Source organism: Electrophorus electricus, chromosome 2 (assembly GCF_041902795.1).
Source record: "Electrophorus electricus isolate QZ-2024a chromosome 2, ASM4190279v1, whole genome shotgun sequence".
NCBI lineage: Eukaryota > Metazoa > Chordata > Actinopteri > Gymnotiformes > Gymnotidae > Electrophorus > Electrophorus electricus.
This window is the reverse complement of record NC_137498.1, coordinates 31,177,300-31,195,168: the sequence shown is the minus strand read 5'-3', so window position 1 is coordinate 31,195,168 and position 17,869 is coordinate 31,177,300. Positions and strand designations below refer to the sequence as shown.

The following is a 17,869-nucleotide window of genomic DNA, read 5'->3' as shown; positions in this document are numbered from 1 at the left end:
GAGGTCATTATTTAAACATTGTCATGCTTTCCACTTAGTTTGAAATAGATGTGACCTCCTAGAGAGAGATCGAGTTTCTTTAATAAAAATAAAAAATATATCCATCTTTTCCTAAATGGGTATAAGTTAAAATTACACGAAACACATGCATGGCATGCTTGGGTAGATGTATTTTGCAGCGTGCTCCACGTCTCCGTTTGTCTGTCCCGCCAGTTGCTAATATTGGCCGTGCAGTGGCGTGCGAGAGCGCGAGGAGAGGAGAGAGCCCTCGCGCAGGCGCTATTATTGTTTTGACTGAAAATGCCGTCGGTTTCGAAAACGGCGGCGAGCGCTTCTCCTCAAACCGAGAAACCAACCCACTATACGTAAGTAAAGAGAACATTGAAGGAACGAAAATGTGTTTTTACGAAAGATGGTGTGTCTTTGGTGTTTTGGTTTCTGATAGAGATTTGTAATAATTGGGATTTCCATGTCGTTCGTGCGTTTAAATATGGTGCTTTTCCCTTTTGTAAATTCTTCCGAATGCACGCAGTTTAGCTAGCGTTAGCGAGCTAGCAGTTAAATGTTAAAAATCCTAATCCTAATCTCATTTGAATACAATTGATTTCATGTAAATTTAATGTCGTAATATGTTTGTAGCATTGTTGCACTACAAAATCCAAAAGAGCAGGCATTTACTTTAGATGAAAGCCATCTTTTTCAAAGCTTGATGGAGACATGGTTCAGTCAGCCCAGCAAACCAGCTAGTCCAGAAGATTGCAAGATGTAGGTTAGCTAGCTAGCTAACAAGCTGGTTTGTTCCCTTGCAAGCTCTTCTTCCTCCGCCTCGGCCTGAATTGCTGTCTTTACGCTGCGCACTTGACGTACGTAATTGTTGTATGACTAGAGTGGGCGTCGAAGACTGCGTAAGTTTGGTTCAGAATCGCGAAATACCTAGTGCAAGCTTCATAGTTTGTTATTTGGGATCCCATGTTAAATAGCCAGCCAGAGTTTGACTTTAGTCGGTATTTGTTCTGTAAAACTATTTGATTGGCGCTTTTATTTGAACTTATTTGAACTTATTTGAACTTATTTGTTGCTGTTGATACATTTGTGTCCGTTTAAATTGATTTTGAAGATTTGTGTCCGATTTAAATTGTGACGGTTTAGTGATAGTTGTTGCACGATAGCATACGCGGAGTGAAGCTATCCTGTTAAAGTAACTTACGGTAGCTAGGGTGATAGTTACCTAGCTAGCTGGCCAACTGCTTATCTTTTGTTTAGTTTGATGTATTTTGACGTTATTGGTGGCAGTCGTTACTGTTTTTATTTCAGTAATCGGGCAAACTGGCGCCACTGAGGAAGCGCATGGTGGCTCAACACGCAAGCTATCTTGAAGATAAATTATCTGTTTTCCCCCCTTCGCAGATATTTGAAGGAGTTCAGGACCGAGCAGTGCCCGCTGTTTTTGCAGCACAAATGCACGCAGCATAGGCCATTTACTTGTTTTCACTGGCATTTTCTAAACCAGCGAAGAAGGAGACCGATCAGGAGAAGAGACGGAACTTTTAATTACAGCCCTGATGTATACTGCACGAAATATGATGAAACGACAGGCATATGTCCTGACGGAGACGAGTAAGTGACTTTTGTTCTTTACAACGCGTCCACAAACTGATCAACGACGTGTATACAGTGACAGTGACTTCTCATTATACTGTCAGTTCACGAATATGTGCTGCATAATATAAAAGTAGTGATGTCGTGACATGTTTCAAACTACCACGTCACCCGTTTTATTACTTGCCACATACATTTAAATATTAGGTAGTCATCCCCTAAGCGCTGGTGTTTGATAGTTTCAGGTGACATTCGATTGCTGAAATATCTGTGGTTTCAAAGAAAATTATTCCTTAGTTGCAGCTAACGTTAAATGCGTAGTATTTCTAGCATTTAGCTGAGCAGGTGGGCCGAAGAGTTTGCACGCGGTACTGTTGTTGACTCGCCTATTGTTCTGTGAAATCGGACGGTGGAGTACACGCCCCGTCCGTACTGCATCGCATCGCACATTCACCACGCAGAGCGCAAACGATGGTACAATGATGTGATCTGACAACGGCGATCTAGCTCTCTCTCTCTCTCTCTCTCTCTCTCTCTCTATATATATATATATATGAATTGCTAGTTATCACTCGTCGATGTCACTGGTGGTGATGAACCACGCGCGTTTTAGTCCTTCTTTGACTCGAGAGCTGGCTGCAGTAGGTTCGTGTCACGTACAACACGTAGCTGTTCTTTTATTCGGAGCATGCTTTTAATTGCGCGTGTGTTGTCAGCCGAACGCTGATGGGATTTTAGATGGGAGTTTCTTACCTCTCGCAGGGACATGGAGAACACACCCCCCGTTTTCTCGCTCGTGATTGACTCGCTTCTGCACGTAGTCTTTTCTCATTGGTTCATTTATATTTATGGAATTTTGCTGATGCTTTTAGCGTCTTACAATTATGACTGAGTACAACTTGAGCAATTGAGGGTTAAGGGCATTGCTCAACGGTGTTAACTAGGCAACCTTCCGATTACAAGTCAAGTACCGTAACCACTGAGCCCATCACTGCAGATATTTGTTTTTAGGGCTGTGGTTGAGTAAGGTTGAAGGTACTTGTATATATTAGTTGATCTCTGTTTCTTTGCATAAAACTCTCAAACTTAGACCATGAATTCAGTCAAGTCTTGTGTTGTCAGTGCAACAGTCTGAAAACGATACTTCTTCCACCTCCATTAATTAAAGAATTTAGAAGCTTTTAATTGCTGAATTTTAAAAGTTGACAGTTTTTCATATGGGTCAATACTACAGAAAGATATTACATTCATGCACATTGCAGCACTGCCAATAGACCTAAGTGGAGTATTATAACATCTCAAAGCTTTACCTGTGTCACTGTCTGTAAAGGCATCTATGAGATAATATTTCTTCAACAGTTGTCATTAGGAGATACAGCTGAGAGGATGTCAAAGCATAAAACATAATTAAGTAGTGCACTTGTGTCCAAGAGGCGTTGCTTTCTGGACCTCTCGTAGTTTAAGAACAGAATTTATGCATTTATATCCATTCACCTTTTTATAGAATTATTTGTCTTGTTAATTAAACTGTTTGGTTTTGTGGGTATTAATGAGTAATAAATGGGCAGTGGTTAGGGTGGTTGGCTTGTGGTTGGGAGGTTGCTGGTTCGAGCCCTGCTGCTGCCGTATTGCTGCTGTTAGACCCCTGAGGACCTTTACCCTCAGTTGCTCCTGTCTTGGTTTGGGCTCCTGGCAGTATCCTAGCCCACATGTGTTGATGGCATGGCAGTCATTAGTGGTATTCTGTACCTCTGTTCTGCTGTGTGTGTTGTGTGTGAGTAATAAACAGCTTCTACATGTAACTAGTCTGGTTAGTTTTTAATCTGTAAATGTGACACTTAAGAAGCTAAGAGTATTGTCTTTGTCTTTGTGCACAAGATAAGATTATTGCCTTTGTTAAGAAACTAAAGATGCATACCCAGTCAGCTAAATTAATCATGCTGTGTTTTACATAAACAATTCACTAGGTGAAATATGGTATGTTTTATCTAAATGTTCTGATTTGTATTAAAATTCCTGAGTCGGGGCATATATTTATTTTTGTTATTCATTTCTCTTGTCCTTCAGTTAGAGTTGGATTATGGTAACAGAATACATATTCATGGTTTGCAAATAATTGGAATATTCTCAGTCTCTCAGTTTCCACTATAAAAGGTGTTGCACATTCATTCATCCAGTACAAGCCAGTACATGACATCACAGTTGTTGCTATAGTAACTGTTGCTACCTGGGCAAGATGCAGTTGCTATATTTGAAAAGATTATTGGATGTGTAGCATTTTCATTATCGGGCTATGACCTGCTAGGGTGTGATTTATTACCTCAGCCTGTATTGGATGTTTTCTTTGTTGTCTGTCTTAAGTTACTTCATACATTTTTGTCTGTCTAATTAAGTGCATGGAACATAATTGTATATGAAACTGGCCAATTTTATTACCATTTTAATTATTGGATTTCACCATTAATTGTAAGTGGTGGGCTACAAGATAAAATTATTAATGGGTTGAGTTGGCAAGTTATGTAATGTAATTTCATCGTTCAAGAGAAAGATAATGGGTAAAACCAACAGAATTCAACAGGTGTCAAACATACTATATAAAACCAAATGTATTGCAGCGCTGATTATGTAAACATAGGGAGAGATAGAAAATGGAAAGCTGCATCTGTCCATCTGTTGCTTCCAGTTTCCCTGGTGCAGACCATACTGCTGGCTGATTCTTAGATTTCTTGGACTGTTTTGCACTTTATGCAGAAAGTGGAGCCTGTGCTTTTGCTGGAGAGGGGAGGCTGGGCTCAAACCTTTATTTATATTAAAAAGTATCCACGAGAAAGGATGAGGTGGATGAGGATGGTGACGATTCTGGAGCTGAACTCTTAGTAAAAAGTCACAAATATATGAATGTTTGTTTGTGGGATTTTAATGAATGTTGATTTTTGTTGGCAACATTTGTCAATATAATTGGATATATAATTGGATATTATCTCTTACCATTGTTATGCTAATTTTGAAATAATTTTTGTGACTTTTATACAAAGGTATTGCAGTATTGGAGTGTGTATTTAATGTACAGAAATATAAATACAGTCTATGTAATAGATAATGAAGAAACCTAACAAACATTAGATGGGGCAGGGGTGTTAAGTCTGCTGTGCAAAACCCCATTGGTCACCAGGGTAAGAGAACATTTCTACTAAGTCACTCATCTATTTGCTTTTCCATTCCCAAAATACTTATCCATCTGTATGGTTCTGGACAACTTGACTGTAAAACTGTAAATTCTGAATGTTGTGGAGAGTATTTCTCTGGAAGCAGTATGTATTTTGCAAGCTATTTCTGTTTTGATAGCTGTTCAGGTTTATGTGTCATATCACTGCAATCGGCACTTATCAACTTTTAATGTCTCCACTCTCTCTGCCATTTGGTGAATGGTAGACACGTAAACCTGGCTGCTTCACGCAGTACCTGCGTACCTGTGTTATAATCTTTGAGGGTTATTTGTACACCTGTTGATATTGCCTTCCCAGAGCACAGTAAAGAATTTTTAAAACATGGAAGAAATGGAGACTCTTTTGAAAACTTTTTTGTACAGTCTGCCCTCATTTGGATGGTGTACGTTGTAGTTTTTGTTTGCCTGTTGGCTACAGGCAGAGGACACAAAGTGATTGTTTTCCTCAGTATAATATATTTTAATGATTTGTTGATATATATTTTTTCCTTCATTGGAACAACAACATGCTGCTCACCCTGTAGGAAGTGGTTGGTAATTGGTTTACCAAATGTGTAATGTTTTGAGCTGTGAACAGTGAAGTGCACTTGTGTGTCTGGAGTTGTGAAAGAAAATACTTTGATTTGATTCTGTTTTTCAGATGTCACCATTATGGAGAGCAGTGAAAGCATTTGGTTTAGCCTATGCTGACAAAAAAACCCCACATGTCCATCATGTGCCCCATTGACATGCATATAGTTGTAGGCTAGTGGTTTCCTGCAGCTTCCTTGCTACATGCAAACTGTCATGTACCTGTGCAATTTAACACCTCTCTGTCCAAAACACAAAGTGGCCTTTTGCATACATTGAATACATTAGTGAATACAGTACCTCTATCAGGGAGGATGTTTATCTGTAGTCATGTAAATGTATGATCTTGCACATTGTGTCATGTATAAATGGGTCTTTAGCCCAGAGAAGTACTTATGTACCTGGCAGTTTACAAGGTCATTAACTGCGAATTTGTCATTTTTATTCCAAATATTTGAAAAACTACACTAAATTGCCAACATTGTGTTGTGGGCTTTATTCTGCTTTTATTAAATTTCACACATGGCTTTGAGCTCAGTGCATATGAAGTGTGTTATGAAGAAATCTATTTTTATTATGATGCAATATTTTGTTGCAAGTACACATTAAGATTATTTTTATTATTACATTATGGTGCATTAGTTCAGTGTACAGTGCTGTGAAATGCATCTGTGGCCTTCTAAGAAAATCCCAGGCTTCTCCAGATGACACTGGCTACATTCGGTTCTTTTCTCTAGCCATGCAATCCCACACCATTTCAGTTATGTTGAGGGTGGGGTTCTGTTCTGCATATTCAATACATGGAAAGATGAGGGACTACATTGTATTATATGCTGTGGTTTTTTCAAGTCAAACCTTGAAAAAAGTTTTGGAAACCAAACCAGTGGTGTCCTAGTCATCAGTCATATTTTTGTGACACACACAAAAAGGTGTCCTACTTTTAATTGTGTGGGTTTATTTGCATAAATGTTTTATTACATTTAGAGGAAGTGTGTGTGTGTGTGTGTGTGTGTGTGTGTGTGTGTGTCTTACTACCATATTTTACAATTTCCACTCTATATTAATTATTTTACTAAAGGATATTATATCTTCATTATATCTTGAAGAATTACTTGTTTACTTTTGCTGTAAACCAGTGAATTTCCCTTTGGGATTAATTAAGTGGTTTATCTGCCTAGATAAATATCTTATGTCTTAGGTGGCTTAATATTTTGATGAATTCATTAAGATTATTACTTAATTTGTCCCACTCGACACTCATTCTCCTGTTCCCTTCCCCTCAGCTGCCCTTACTTACACCGGACCACTGGTGACACGGAGCGCAAATACCACCTGCGCTACTACAAGACTGGCACATGTATCCACGAGACAGACGCACGGGGGCACTGCGTGAAGAACGGTCTGCACTGTGCCTTCGCCCACGGCCCCCACGATCTCCGCCCACCTGTCTATGACATTCGGTAAGCTCCACCCACCACAGAGGTAGGGGATTTCCGCTGCTGCCTCCAACAAGTATCATGTGACACTAAATGATGTTTGTGGGTAAACCGCTACACTGTGATACACTACAGAACAGTGACCACATATCACACATGACCCATAAACTTGTGCCATATGGGGGTAAGTAGAGTACCCAAAAATTGCACTCAGGTGGGGTCAGTATTCTGCCAATAGCAAGATGTGGGACTAGAGAACTGATGCCATGTGTTATAGCTACATTTATTGCTACATGTAATAATCACAAAGGTTTTTATATTGGCTAGATATTGTGTGTGTGAGGCAATCAAGCTGTATGGGAAACATCAGTATATAAAATCAGTAACAAATCTTTATCTTTAGAACAATAGAAAAGGTTTTCTCTTGAACTAAGGCCTTATTGCATAACATCGTTCAACTGCTGCATTTATTGCTTTTTTTCTGTTGCATGTAGTTAGATTATCAGAATAACCTTGATGTCATTGGATGACATGTCACTTTCATATTAATGATGCACACATTAAGAGCACCTAGTTCAAGTGATAAGTGAGTTTTCAAGAAAAGCATGTAGGTGATTTTCATAAATTATATCCTGCACCATCGAGAGGGCTGTCCTTTTTTTCCCCATGCAGGAAAGGTTGGCTGTCCACTGTTCATTGTGTGGGTCTACTTCCAGTGATCCACTTGACTAACTCATTGAAGCAACGTGCTTCCACTCAGTGGTCCTCTTTAGGGAACTCAGTAAACCTCCCACAACTGACATGCAAGATGTTGCGACACTGCCAGATGAACCAAACGCACAAAATGTGCATTGAATTAAAATCGTCTAAAATGTAATGAGGAAATGAATATAACAGAGTAAAAGTACATTTTTGACCTCACAAATGTAGTTGAGTAGAAGTATGATGCCATACTTCTTTTAAAAGTACAATTTGTTCATAAAATGGCTTGGGTACATGTACCGTGTTAGTACCTGCCTCTGATGTCGTGTTGTAACCCACAGTTAACTTCATTTGAAAATGAGCACACGGTTGTGAGTGGGCCTACAAATACACCGCAGGGCATCCTGCGTGGCGCACACATATATCGGGAACGCCGCTCACCCTTTCAAAAGTAGTAAATAACGAAGCCATAGATATGTGCTCCCGGCAGTTGCCTAGCAACTGTTATGTGGAACTCACCGCTGCATTCCTTGGTGGAGGGATCGTGTTTAGAGCTTAGAGTTGCTGCCTCTGAATATGATGTTTGGGTCATTGGTCTGACGTGTGAGTCTTTCCACAGGGAGATCCAAGCACAAGAGGCCCTGCAGAACGGCCAGCTGGGCTCTGGGGAGGGTATTCCGGACCTGCAGCCTGGAGTCCTTGCCAGCCAAGCCATGATTGAGAAGACTCTCACTGAGGATCCACGTTGGCAAGGTGAGACCCCCCAATCCTCTGCTCCTACATGGAATCACATGGAAACTTGGTGTGCATGTGTGATTGAGGAAATGTGATTGAAGTCTTTGTCTTGTTTTTGTTGTTGTGTTGTGTTTTTGCAGACACCAATTTTGTTTTGGCCAACTACAAGACAGAGCAGTGTACCAAGCCCCCGCGTCTATGCAGGCAGGGCTATGCATGCCCCCACTACCACAACAGCCGAGATAGAAGAAGAAATCCCCGCAAGTTCAAATACAGGTACCAGGGTCGCTGTGAGGAAAGCATGCCCCAACAGGACAGCAGAACCGCTGCGTTTAACTTTAATAAGCGTCCCATGGGTGTTGAGTGCCTGTGATTTTTTTTTTGACAGGTCGACTCCTTGTCCGAGCGTGAAGCACGGTGATGAATGGGGAGAACCATCAAAGTGTGAGAGCGGAGACACGTGCCAGTACTGCCACTCTCGCACCGAGCAGCAGTTCCACCCTGAGGTGGGTGGAGGGGATGGAGATGCGAGAGTGTGGGGCTGTGGCTTTGCATTGTCTAATATGCAGAGGATTGCTTCTGCCAGTAGCTTTGACCAGTAGGTGTCATATGATACCGTATCTGTTTTCAGATCTACAAGTCAACAAAATGCAATGACATGAGGCAGACTGGATATTGTCCGAGGGGGCCATTCTGTGCGTTTGCGCACGTAGAAAGTAAGTGTCCTTGAAAGGGACCATCTCAAAATGTGTTTAATGAAGATTTTGCAATTTTATCACTGAATGGGGGGCTCATGTGCCCTTCAGGAATTCCTTCTACAGAGGAGACCATGAGCACTCTGCTCTCAGTGATGCAGTCTGGCTCCCAGGCCAAGCTGGGCCCCCAGCAGTATACTGAGTGTCCCAGCAGTGAGTGGAGCACCACCACCAATTCCATCACCAGCAGCAGCAGCAACAACGGCCAGCCACCAAGCGTATGTGTCCACCCGCTCCACCCACACTGCACCTGCCGTGCACCCTGCTGTGCTAAGGAAGAGCATGCAGGCTTCCACAAGCTCAGTACATTACCTCTACATGCTGCGGTTGGCCGCCCAGTCCCCTGCCTTTTTTTTTTTATTTCATTTTTTTTATTTTATTATTTTTTTTTTTTCCTTAATTTTTTTTAATTTAAATTAATTAATTTTGTTTCAGTAGTGTCTGGTTCTATCAAGTTATGTTGCTTTTGAACTTACTTGCGGTTCATTTTGTTTGTTGCAGTCTGTGCTGTTTGAAGGGGAGAGTTGCTCAAATTCAAATCGGAGCAGTTCACTTTTTAAATCTGAATTGGGTTCGTGCAAGATTGTTAGCACTGTTAGCGTAGCCGAGCTTGTCCAGTGCAGCCAACGCTTGCTGTGTCCCTTTGTGGGCGGAGACAGAGACGTATAGACGCGAGGTGTTGGGCCCTGCCGGGAAACCCCTCATTAAGCTCCTCTGTGCTTCTCTCCTTCAGGTGTCATGCTCTAATAGTCCGACTGTAACGGCAAGCTCAGGAAGCACCAGTTCTTTGTCCCCAATTGGACCCGTCGGCAGGCCCAAAAGCTTTACTAATGGTAGCTTATGTTCAGAGTCCACCACGTCCAGTGTTTCCTCTCCGACGGCTAACTGTGCCAAAGCGCCGGGCTTTGAACGCGAGGATCAGGTATTCCATGGCTTGCTTCTCCTTCTGCCCTCTGACGGTGGCTTCCCCCCAGTGCGTCAGGCGTGCCGTCGCAGGGCACCACACACACTGCAAGCCCTTCTATGTTTGACCTCTGTTTTCTCACTTATTTGTTACCCATTTCTTATTTTTCCCTGTTTGTGGTGTGTTATTTAAAAAAAATTGTTTTGCTTTTACATTGCAAAATTGATTTGAAACTTAGCGACTTATTGAAGCGTTTGTTTCAAATTTATATTCTCTCTCTCTTTGGTTATCTAAGAATACTGCCTATGAATAGAAAATATGTGCATTACTAACATGAAAGTAAACATAGTATAGCTATATTACCAATTTTCATATTTCATAATATATTCTAACCAAATTGGTCAGTACTCCTAACGTACAGAATCTAAAGTAAACTTTAGGACTGAGTTGACTCAGCCCACTGAAAGCTTCTTTTTAAATTAATTTTATTAATTGGTGTTCATGAGTAAGTAATGCCACTTACAGAGTGGCTGCTTTGATGGTGTGAGATTGTGATGGGATATGCTGTCTGCTTTTAGGTAAAGACCCAGAAAGGCCAGCTTGGAGAAAATAATCAGAAGTTAATGGACCAAGACAAACAGGTAAAGACCCCAGGTATATTCATAACCAGCTCTAGTGTTCATACTGGGTTGCTTTTATTCCATGCCTGTGGAAAATGTCTCTGCACCGGTCCTTAGGCCCAAGCTTATGCCCTATCTGTTCATCCCCAGAGCCACAGTGGCGTGTTCTCAGTGGTGAACCCACTGGCATCCAGCATCACGTCCAGCATCACATCCAGCATCACGTCCAGCCTAGCCTCCAGTATTGGGTCGGACAGCTCCTCCCCAACCACCTTATCCACCATGAATGCAAAAGCCACCCCTTTCTATCCAGGGAGTAACACTGTTGAGTCAGTCATAGGTAGGTGGCGAGTCCCTCAACCCACCTGTAACTGTCTATGCCCAAGCACAAGCAGTGGATTAGCTCTGAGTGAGTACACAGCTGGTCTGGGTGGACTGTGGTACACAGTGAGCTAGCACTGAGCTGCAGGATGGGAAGAACACTGCTGTTTCATTACTGCTGTCAGGCTGTACGTTTGAGCACATTTAAGCGGTATGTCTAGAGGTTTTCCTGAGCTGCAGTCTGTTTGGGGAAGCTGCTTTTGCCAGGAAGTAAAAAAAGAAAATGGTATATTATGGCTGGTTTGCTCAAGTGGTCTATCGTTACAGCCTCTACATAGCTGTTAGCTGTTGGGATATAGCATATTTTAGTTTTTGCTTAGCACTTTTTTAATTGCCTTACTATGTTTAAAGTTTGCACCGTACAGCTGAACTTATTTTCTCTTTTTGCCACCTCTTTCATAGGATCTGCACTGGACTTGAATTTCAGTGACATCAATGTTGCCTCCCTTGATAAAGAGCTAGAGGACCAAGACAATAATGGCCTTGGTTTATCGAGTAAGAAGTAACCATTATTAGAATACTGGCAGCAGCCATTGTTGTATGTAGCCAACTGCATGTATCTGCATCAGCCAAAGCAGGGACTGACCTCCGTTTCTGAAGCTGCCTTATATTTAACATTTACAGTATTCGGCTCTTCTCCAGAGAAACTTGCGTATGTTTATCAGTACAACAATATGTGTGCTACCTGGAAATCGAACCCATGATATGGTATTGCTAAGACTTCTCTGTAGCTGCTCTAAGCATGTTAGCCCAGGAGATCAGTTGAGCCTGTGCTTCTTCCCGGCAGCTCAGAGGTTGCTTGGAGGCTCTGCTCCTGTGAACATTCCCGGCTCCCTGGCCCGTTCTTCCTCTCTGCATTCCTCCTCATCCCTGTCGGCATCCCCTCTCAGCTCCCTGTCCCAGTCGCTGTCCCAGTCTCTCCTCTCTGGAATGGCACCGCAGACGAGCCAGACACAGACCGCTGCGCTCAAAACTGACCACGGCCTTCTAGGGACGCCAGCGTCCACACAAAACTCTCTGGGTAAGGACAACCTCAAGGGTACTCGCTGGAGGAAACATTACAGAAGGGTTTTATGCAACATGTACTAGGGCCCTAAGGATACATCCTTATATATTTTATATTTATACATGTATTTTATATATATTTAAATTTTGTGAATTTCTGTTCTTTTAGAAATTTGACAATTGAGAAAACATAAGCACTGTTTAACTAAAATTATTTAAGTCTCAAATTTTTGATCGTATGACATTTTCCGCTGTCAAAGCTCCATCGGTGACCAAATTTTCATATTGCTCCAGCCTTACAAGTTGCATACAAGCTATGTCTTTTATACATACAGAATGTTCTAGCCATCTCCTTCTCGTGACCTAAATGCCAGTTTGAGATATTTGATTGTTGGTGGCCCAGGTCTGAATGGTGGAGCAGGAAGTATATGGGACTTTGTGAGCGGCAGTCTGTCGTCCAGCCCATCGCCTGTGTTCACCAGCCTGGGCTCAGGAGTGGTGCCGTCTGGCAGTGCTGACCTGACTCGCCTGCTCCGTGAACTGGAGGAGGCCAAGCGTAGGATCAAGCAGTGGGAGGATGCCTGGCACCAGGTCAAACAGGTCTGAAGGCCTTTACACCTTGGGGCTGTCCCCTGCTCTCTGGAGCGCGGCATGCTATTTCCTTAGTGTCCAGCCACATTTTGTCCGTCTCATTATGGGATCAGCTGGGCACACACAAAAATGCACACAAAAAACCCCACACATACTCATACAAAAATGCACAGAGAAAGCCCACAAGCTGCATAAACAAGTGTATATAATCTTTCTCCATTTTGGCTGTTTGTCAAAGGCATGCGAGGCGTGGCAGAAGGATGCCCAGGAGGCGAAGGAGCAGGCACGGTCGGCCGAGGTGGACCGGCAGCTGGCTGAACAGAAGCGCGAGGATGCAGAACGGCAGCTGACGGAGCTGCAGGGTGACTTCGACTCGCTGTGCCGCTCCCCCAGCACGCACCTCCTGCGCAGCTATGGAGACCTAGACCAGCTGGCGCTGCCCAAGCTCCATGCCCTCCAGAGCCAGCTGCGCTCCGACCTGGAGCTCATTGACGGGGTAAGAAGGGCCCAGTTCCAGCCCACCCACCTGTCGTGGCACATTCACACACCCTATACTTAGGCCACTAACCTCCTCCTTACAGCTAACTTTCAGCTCCATGACTGTCAGCCATGCACGTATGACACTGAATGATACCAAGTGTTCTGACGTGTCACTGATGTTCACTCTTTCTTTCTCAATGCAGGTAATATATCAGCTTCAGTCAAAGAAATGTATAGTTTGCCAAATGCATGATCGCTGCATCGTCCTGCAGCCTTGCCAACATTATGTACTTTGTGAGAACTGTGCTCCTAGTAAAACGGAATGTCCTTACTGTAAGACAAAAATATTGAAGTGGTGATGTACAGCTATTCAAGGTACTAAAGATATAGCCCTTTGAAGAACTACTAATACATATAATGCTTACAATTCCTACAGAGCATTTTTGTGTTTCAGTATTTCATATAGTGATTAAATGATAGTTTTATTAGAATCTAATAAATGGTGTTTGACTGATATATAAATCAAGTACTTAAATGCAATACATATTTTGTACTAGCTAGATAATTCATTTACGTGATGCATTACAAGTTCCCTTGAAAAAACTGTCCTGGCGATCTGAACCATTGGCCCCGATTTGACTGTTAATTACAGAATCATCAGTCAAACATCATTATTGCTACTAGCTGAGTGAAGAGAATTGATTTCTTGTTTTAAAAAAGCACTTTGTTGACCTGGAAGTTTGTCAAGGGGTATTTTAGAAAATTTGCTTTACGCTGCTTTTGTAGTTCTTTTTTTTAATGATTATTATTTTTTAGAATTTTTTCTTCCCAGATACGCTAATGTATGAAGCTTTCGTGTGTACTGTGAAACATGGTAGAATATTTCATATTTCTTACTGTTAAATCATGATATAGTATATTGCTAGTTTTCATATAAAATAGTACTAAATGGTAGTTACTACATTGTTACTTACATTTTTCAATCAAATAAGTGCAAACTTTGAATGCATTTTAGGTATAACCAGCAGCTGTAATATCAGTAAGGCACATACTGTATGCTAAGGCATTTAGTAAGTTCTCTCTCTTTAGTGATTATTAATACATTATGTAGTTGTTTAAAGGAATGTGCGCTCTGAAATCCTTGGAGACACACTGATATTTTTGTTTAGGTAGCACTTCTAGCCTATCATATATGTTTGCTAGAACATACCTGATTTATGGTCACTCGCGCTCTCTCAAGTGCCTTGCCTTCTAGAGTACGTTAAGCATCTGTGTGGGGTTTAGGATTGTAGGGCAAACACCCACAGATCAGTGCTTGTGCAAAAATTCTACAAAGTATGTATTTCTCATTACTCTCTCTTTTCCACATTGTGAGTTACTTGAGCATCTATCGGCCCCATTCTATACTAAGGTGTTTCCTCAAAATTCAGTAAGTCAGTGGCCGTGCTCAGACACGGACACTGAGCTTAGACCTAACTGAGTCTCCTGCCCCGTTCATTGTGTTTCTATGAGCAATGGTGCTTTTGGGTGCAGCTTCTTAGAAATGATAAATCATCTTTGATTTAAATGTTTAGGAAGATACAAATCAGGAAATAAATCTGTGCATTTTGTTGATTACAAAAATTAAAACTGGCTTTCTTTTTACATTTTGTAATGTTTTAGAAGTATTTACAGTGCTCTGTAGTGTTTACAGATAAACAAAACGGTGTTTTATTTTGCTTTCTTTCCAGATTCAACAGTGTAATGTGCTTAGGTTAATCTAATTGAAATGACCTACTACTGTGTTATCAGAAATTTTGTTTTTTAGTTTTTGTTTGTTTGATTTGTTTTTGGTCCTTTAATATTACAGCAGTGAGTGTGGTTAAATAGTCATGTACACACACATGCAAATTTATTTGATAATGAGGATAAATGGTTTACTTTTAAAGTGATTGTGATGCAGGATCTAAAGACCAGGCCCAAACTTTTTATTTCGCATCGCTGACATGTATATATTGTTTTCCTCTTATACATTGGTAGTTAAATCAACAATATCTTTATGTAGCTCATATTCATAATATTTGGCCAGTTGTGCCACAGAAAAACAATCATTTGCATGACCCAGTGTAAGTTCTGTTCAGATGGCTCTCTGGATCACACTGCCAGATGCGTTGGTGATGAGTTGTCACAGCAGTAAGGTATTTGTACAATTCTTTAATTCCAATGGTTTGGAAGCTCTGGAATGTGTAGTTCTAGGTGGCTGAAAGGATATGTTGGAAACATTTTATTATGGATCACACAGTAGTATTGTAATGTTCAAGCAGCTTTTTTTGGAGGTATTTCATTTTAAGGTTGGTTGACAGTTTTGTCTTTTTTCAGAGTTCTATTTTGCTGAGGGATTATACCCTCTTTTTGGTTCCTGGATCTCAGTTTAGGATTTAGTTAAAGTAAATAATGTGTATGCTGCGTCTGGAATGTTGCAGGTAATTTACAGGAAAAAAGGTGTTGTTAAATCAAACATTGACTTGATTCAAATGAACCAAAGTGGTATTGTAGTTTCTTTTCCATTTTTCTCTTTCAAATTTCAAATTAAATGACTTGGAATTATTACGAAAGTTTTTTTGATGTTTAGTTTGACAGGAAGACTATGCCAACTGCTTTTGCTGACAATATTAATGGATTTCAAGCTCATTTCGTAGTTTTACCAAAGATCTTTACTGTTTTCTTTAAATGTCTTTTTTCTTTTTTGTCTCTTAATTTTATATTTTATTTTTTAGCATTTGAATGAATTGATTAGCAACATTATTTTTTAAAAAATGACCAAAACTAGTTCCTTATTTACAATGAGGAGTGCATTTAAAAGAACTAATGGAATTAAACTCTTCATTTTGTATATTTTTATTTCTTTAGTTATTCAGTTAAAATGACAATAACTTACTGGGCTGTTGAATTGGCTGTTATCTATAGTGAAGGAATGATCATGAATATGAATGAAATTTGTGTTAATATTCTTGAGTGGCCATATGGATTAGTGCTTATTCAAAGTATCTATAATTTCTTTTTTATGATTAGTACTTTATAGTAAAATAATTAAATCGGCTTTGAAATGTTAGTGTTTGTGCACAACTTGTATGCTGTCAGGAAAAGAGTGTATTTGGACTATATGGTGCTTGCTTTAGTTTCCATCTGACTGATGTTCGTCTCTCACTTTTTTTTAAATCCAGAGTTAAACATGGAATGCGATGCTTGTTATTAAAAATCTATTCTTTTAGTGTATACTGTAATTTTGCTAAATGGACTATGATTTAACATTTATTGTAAAGGGGGCTCTCTGACAACTCTTAATGGCTGATGCAGACAATGGGTTATCAAAGAGCATAGGAATAAAATTTTGGCCTTGAATTGCACTTAAACTGGCCTAACATTTTTGCATGCCACATTAATGAATCAACATGCTGTGTGTGATTAATTCACTGTATGTGGTTATGTATTTCAGACAACTAATAGCTGATGTCCTACAGAAATTATATATTTGTGTAAGAAACAAAAATCCTGAACAAATTTGTGCCTTTGTGTAAAAATGTTTGTAGTATTCTTAGATTGATCAAGAGGCTTGATGTCATCGTATAAAATAAGCCAAATTTTTGTGCCTTGGGATATTGGCCCTGTACTCCACAATGTGCAGGTTTCCTGTTATCGATTTCTACACATTTGTGTTGTTAATGACTGCTTTTTTGCTTTTATGATGTGGGAAAGTCAACTTTAAGCTTCCCTTACAAATAAGTGTTGCACATTGCTTGCACAAGCAGTTACTGACACTCAGAAGCATGTCTTTCGGTACAAATGTATTTACTGTCAAATTACTGTCATAAATCAACTGTTAATTAATCTGATCATTTGGAGTATGTTTTAGATGAAGTGATTACAATGTGAGTCACTAATAATGATTTTCTGTTTTCCTGCATTTTTATGACTGTGTATAGTTTTTATTTGTGAATGAAACTTTGGAAAAAATGTAGGTGTTAACGGTGAATTTCCAAAATTATTTTACATAGCAGAAAATGTCACAGCATGAACATTTGTCTGAAAAGCCCCAATGTCTGTGTCAGCCACACCCCCTACCCCTTCAATTAGGAATTATTGTTCAAATAACCATTGCTATTATTAATAATTTTAATATTAGGCAATGAAAGGCCAGGCAAAGCACCTGGTAAAAAAGTTTGTTATTTAGCAATTTGTAAATTAACTGTATTGGAGATGTACCATAATGCTCTGCAGTGGAATTAACCTTTTGTGAATTGTTTTCTTTGTTTATTTTTTATCAATATTGTGATTATTGAACCAGACAATTTATGCAATCTTGTACATACATATGTATGAACCTGGTCAAATTTAGCAAACTAGCTAAGAAACATAATACCTATTACAACAGTAAACATTTGTAGGAAACAAAATACCACAATTGGAACTGCAGTTCCATGTAATTAATGTTATGGTTATTCTAACATTTGAAACCCTGAATATTGAATGTACCATTCAAATTTAATATAAAGTGGGTCACTGGAAAGGGGAAAAACCATGGAGAGTAGTTGATCTATGATGTAGCACTAGTTTTTGTGAACTGCGATAAATGACAAATAAATTTATAAGTTAAACTCAAGTGTAGTTTTCAAGTTTCTGTATTTATCAGTGTAACAATTTAAATGGGATTAAGAGATGCATTTTCTCAGGGTTTTACAGCATGACTAGAATAAAGAGATGTCCAATTTTCAGAAGAAGCAGCAGATCATAGATGTATTTGCTAAGGTCAATATGAATGACCTTAATGATGAACACACATCCCTTATTTTGGTACAGTATGCATTGATATATAAAACGTCTTATAT

General features: G+C 40.0%; 1 protein-coding gene across 2 annotated transcripts; it reads left to right on the top strand.

The window, feature by feature from the left end:
* Window positions 1-239: 239 nt before the first annotated feature.
* On the top strand, window positions 240-17,643 carry unkl (unk like zinc finger). Of its 2 annotated transcripts, XM_027005575.3 has the most exons (16): window positions 240-365; window positions 1,408-1,617; window positions 6,679-6,855; window positions 8,153-8,286; window positions 8,409-8,544; window positions 8,657-8,774; window positions 8,900-8,984; window positions 9,075-9,241; window positions 9,757-9,945; window positions 10,506-10,568; window positions 10,698-10,887; window positions 11,331-11,423; window positions 11,716-11,949; window positions 12,337-12,533; window positions 12,763-13,020; window positions 13,208-17,643. In XM_027005575.3, the coding sequence occupies exons 1-16, from the start codon at window positions 301-303 to the stop codon at window positions 13,361-13,363; spliced, it is 2,472 nt and encodes an 823-aa protein (XP_026861376.2). In that variant the 5' UTR covers window positions 240-300; the 3' UTR covers window positions 13,364-17,643. The 2 variants fall into 2 exon arrangements, with proteins under 2 accessions (XP_026861376.2, XP_026861541.2); XM_027005740.3 differs by lacking the exon at window positions 9,757-9,945.
* Window positions 17,644-17,869: the final 226 nt, after the last annotated feature.

Bases quoted from the DNA above. Each gene is read 5' to 3' on its own strand.
- unkl (XM_027005575.3), top strand. From the start codon at position 301: ATGCCGTCGGTTTCGAAAACGGCGGCGAGCGCTTCTCCTCAAACCGAG. The intron at 11,424-11,715 runs GTAAGAAGTAAC...TCTTCCCGGCAG, and splicing joins TAATGGCCTTGGTTTATCGA to CTCAGAGGTTGCTTGGAGGC. The intron at 12,534-12,762 runs GTCTGAAGGCCT...TGTTTGTCAAAG, and splicing joins CCTGGCACCAGGTCAAACAG to GCATGCGAGGCGTGGCAGAA.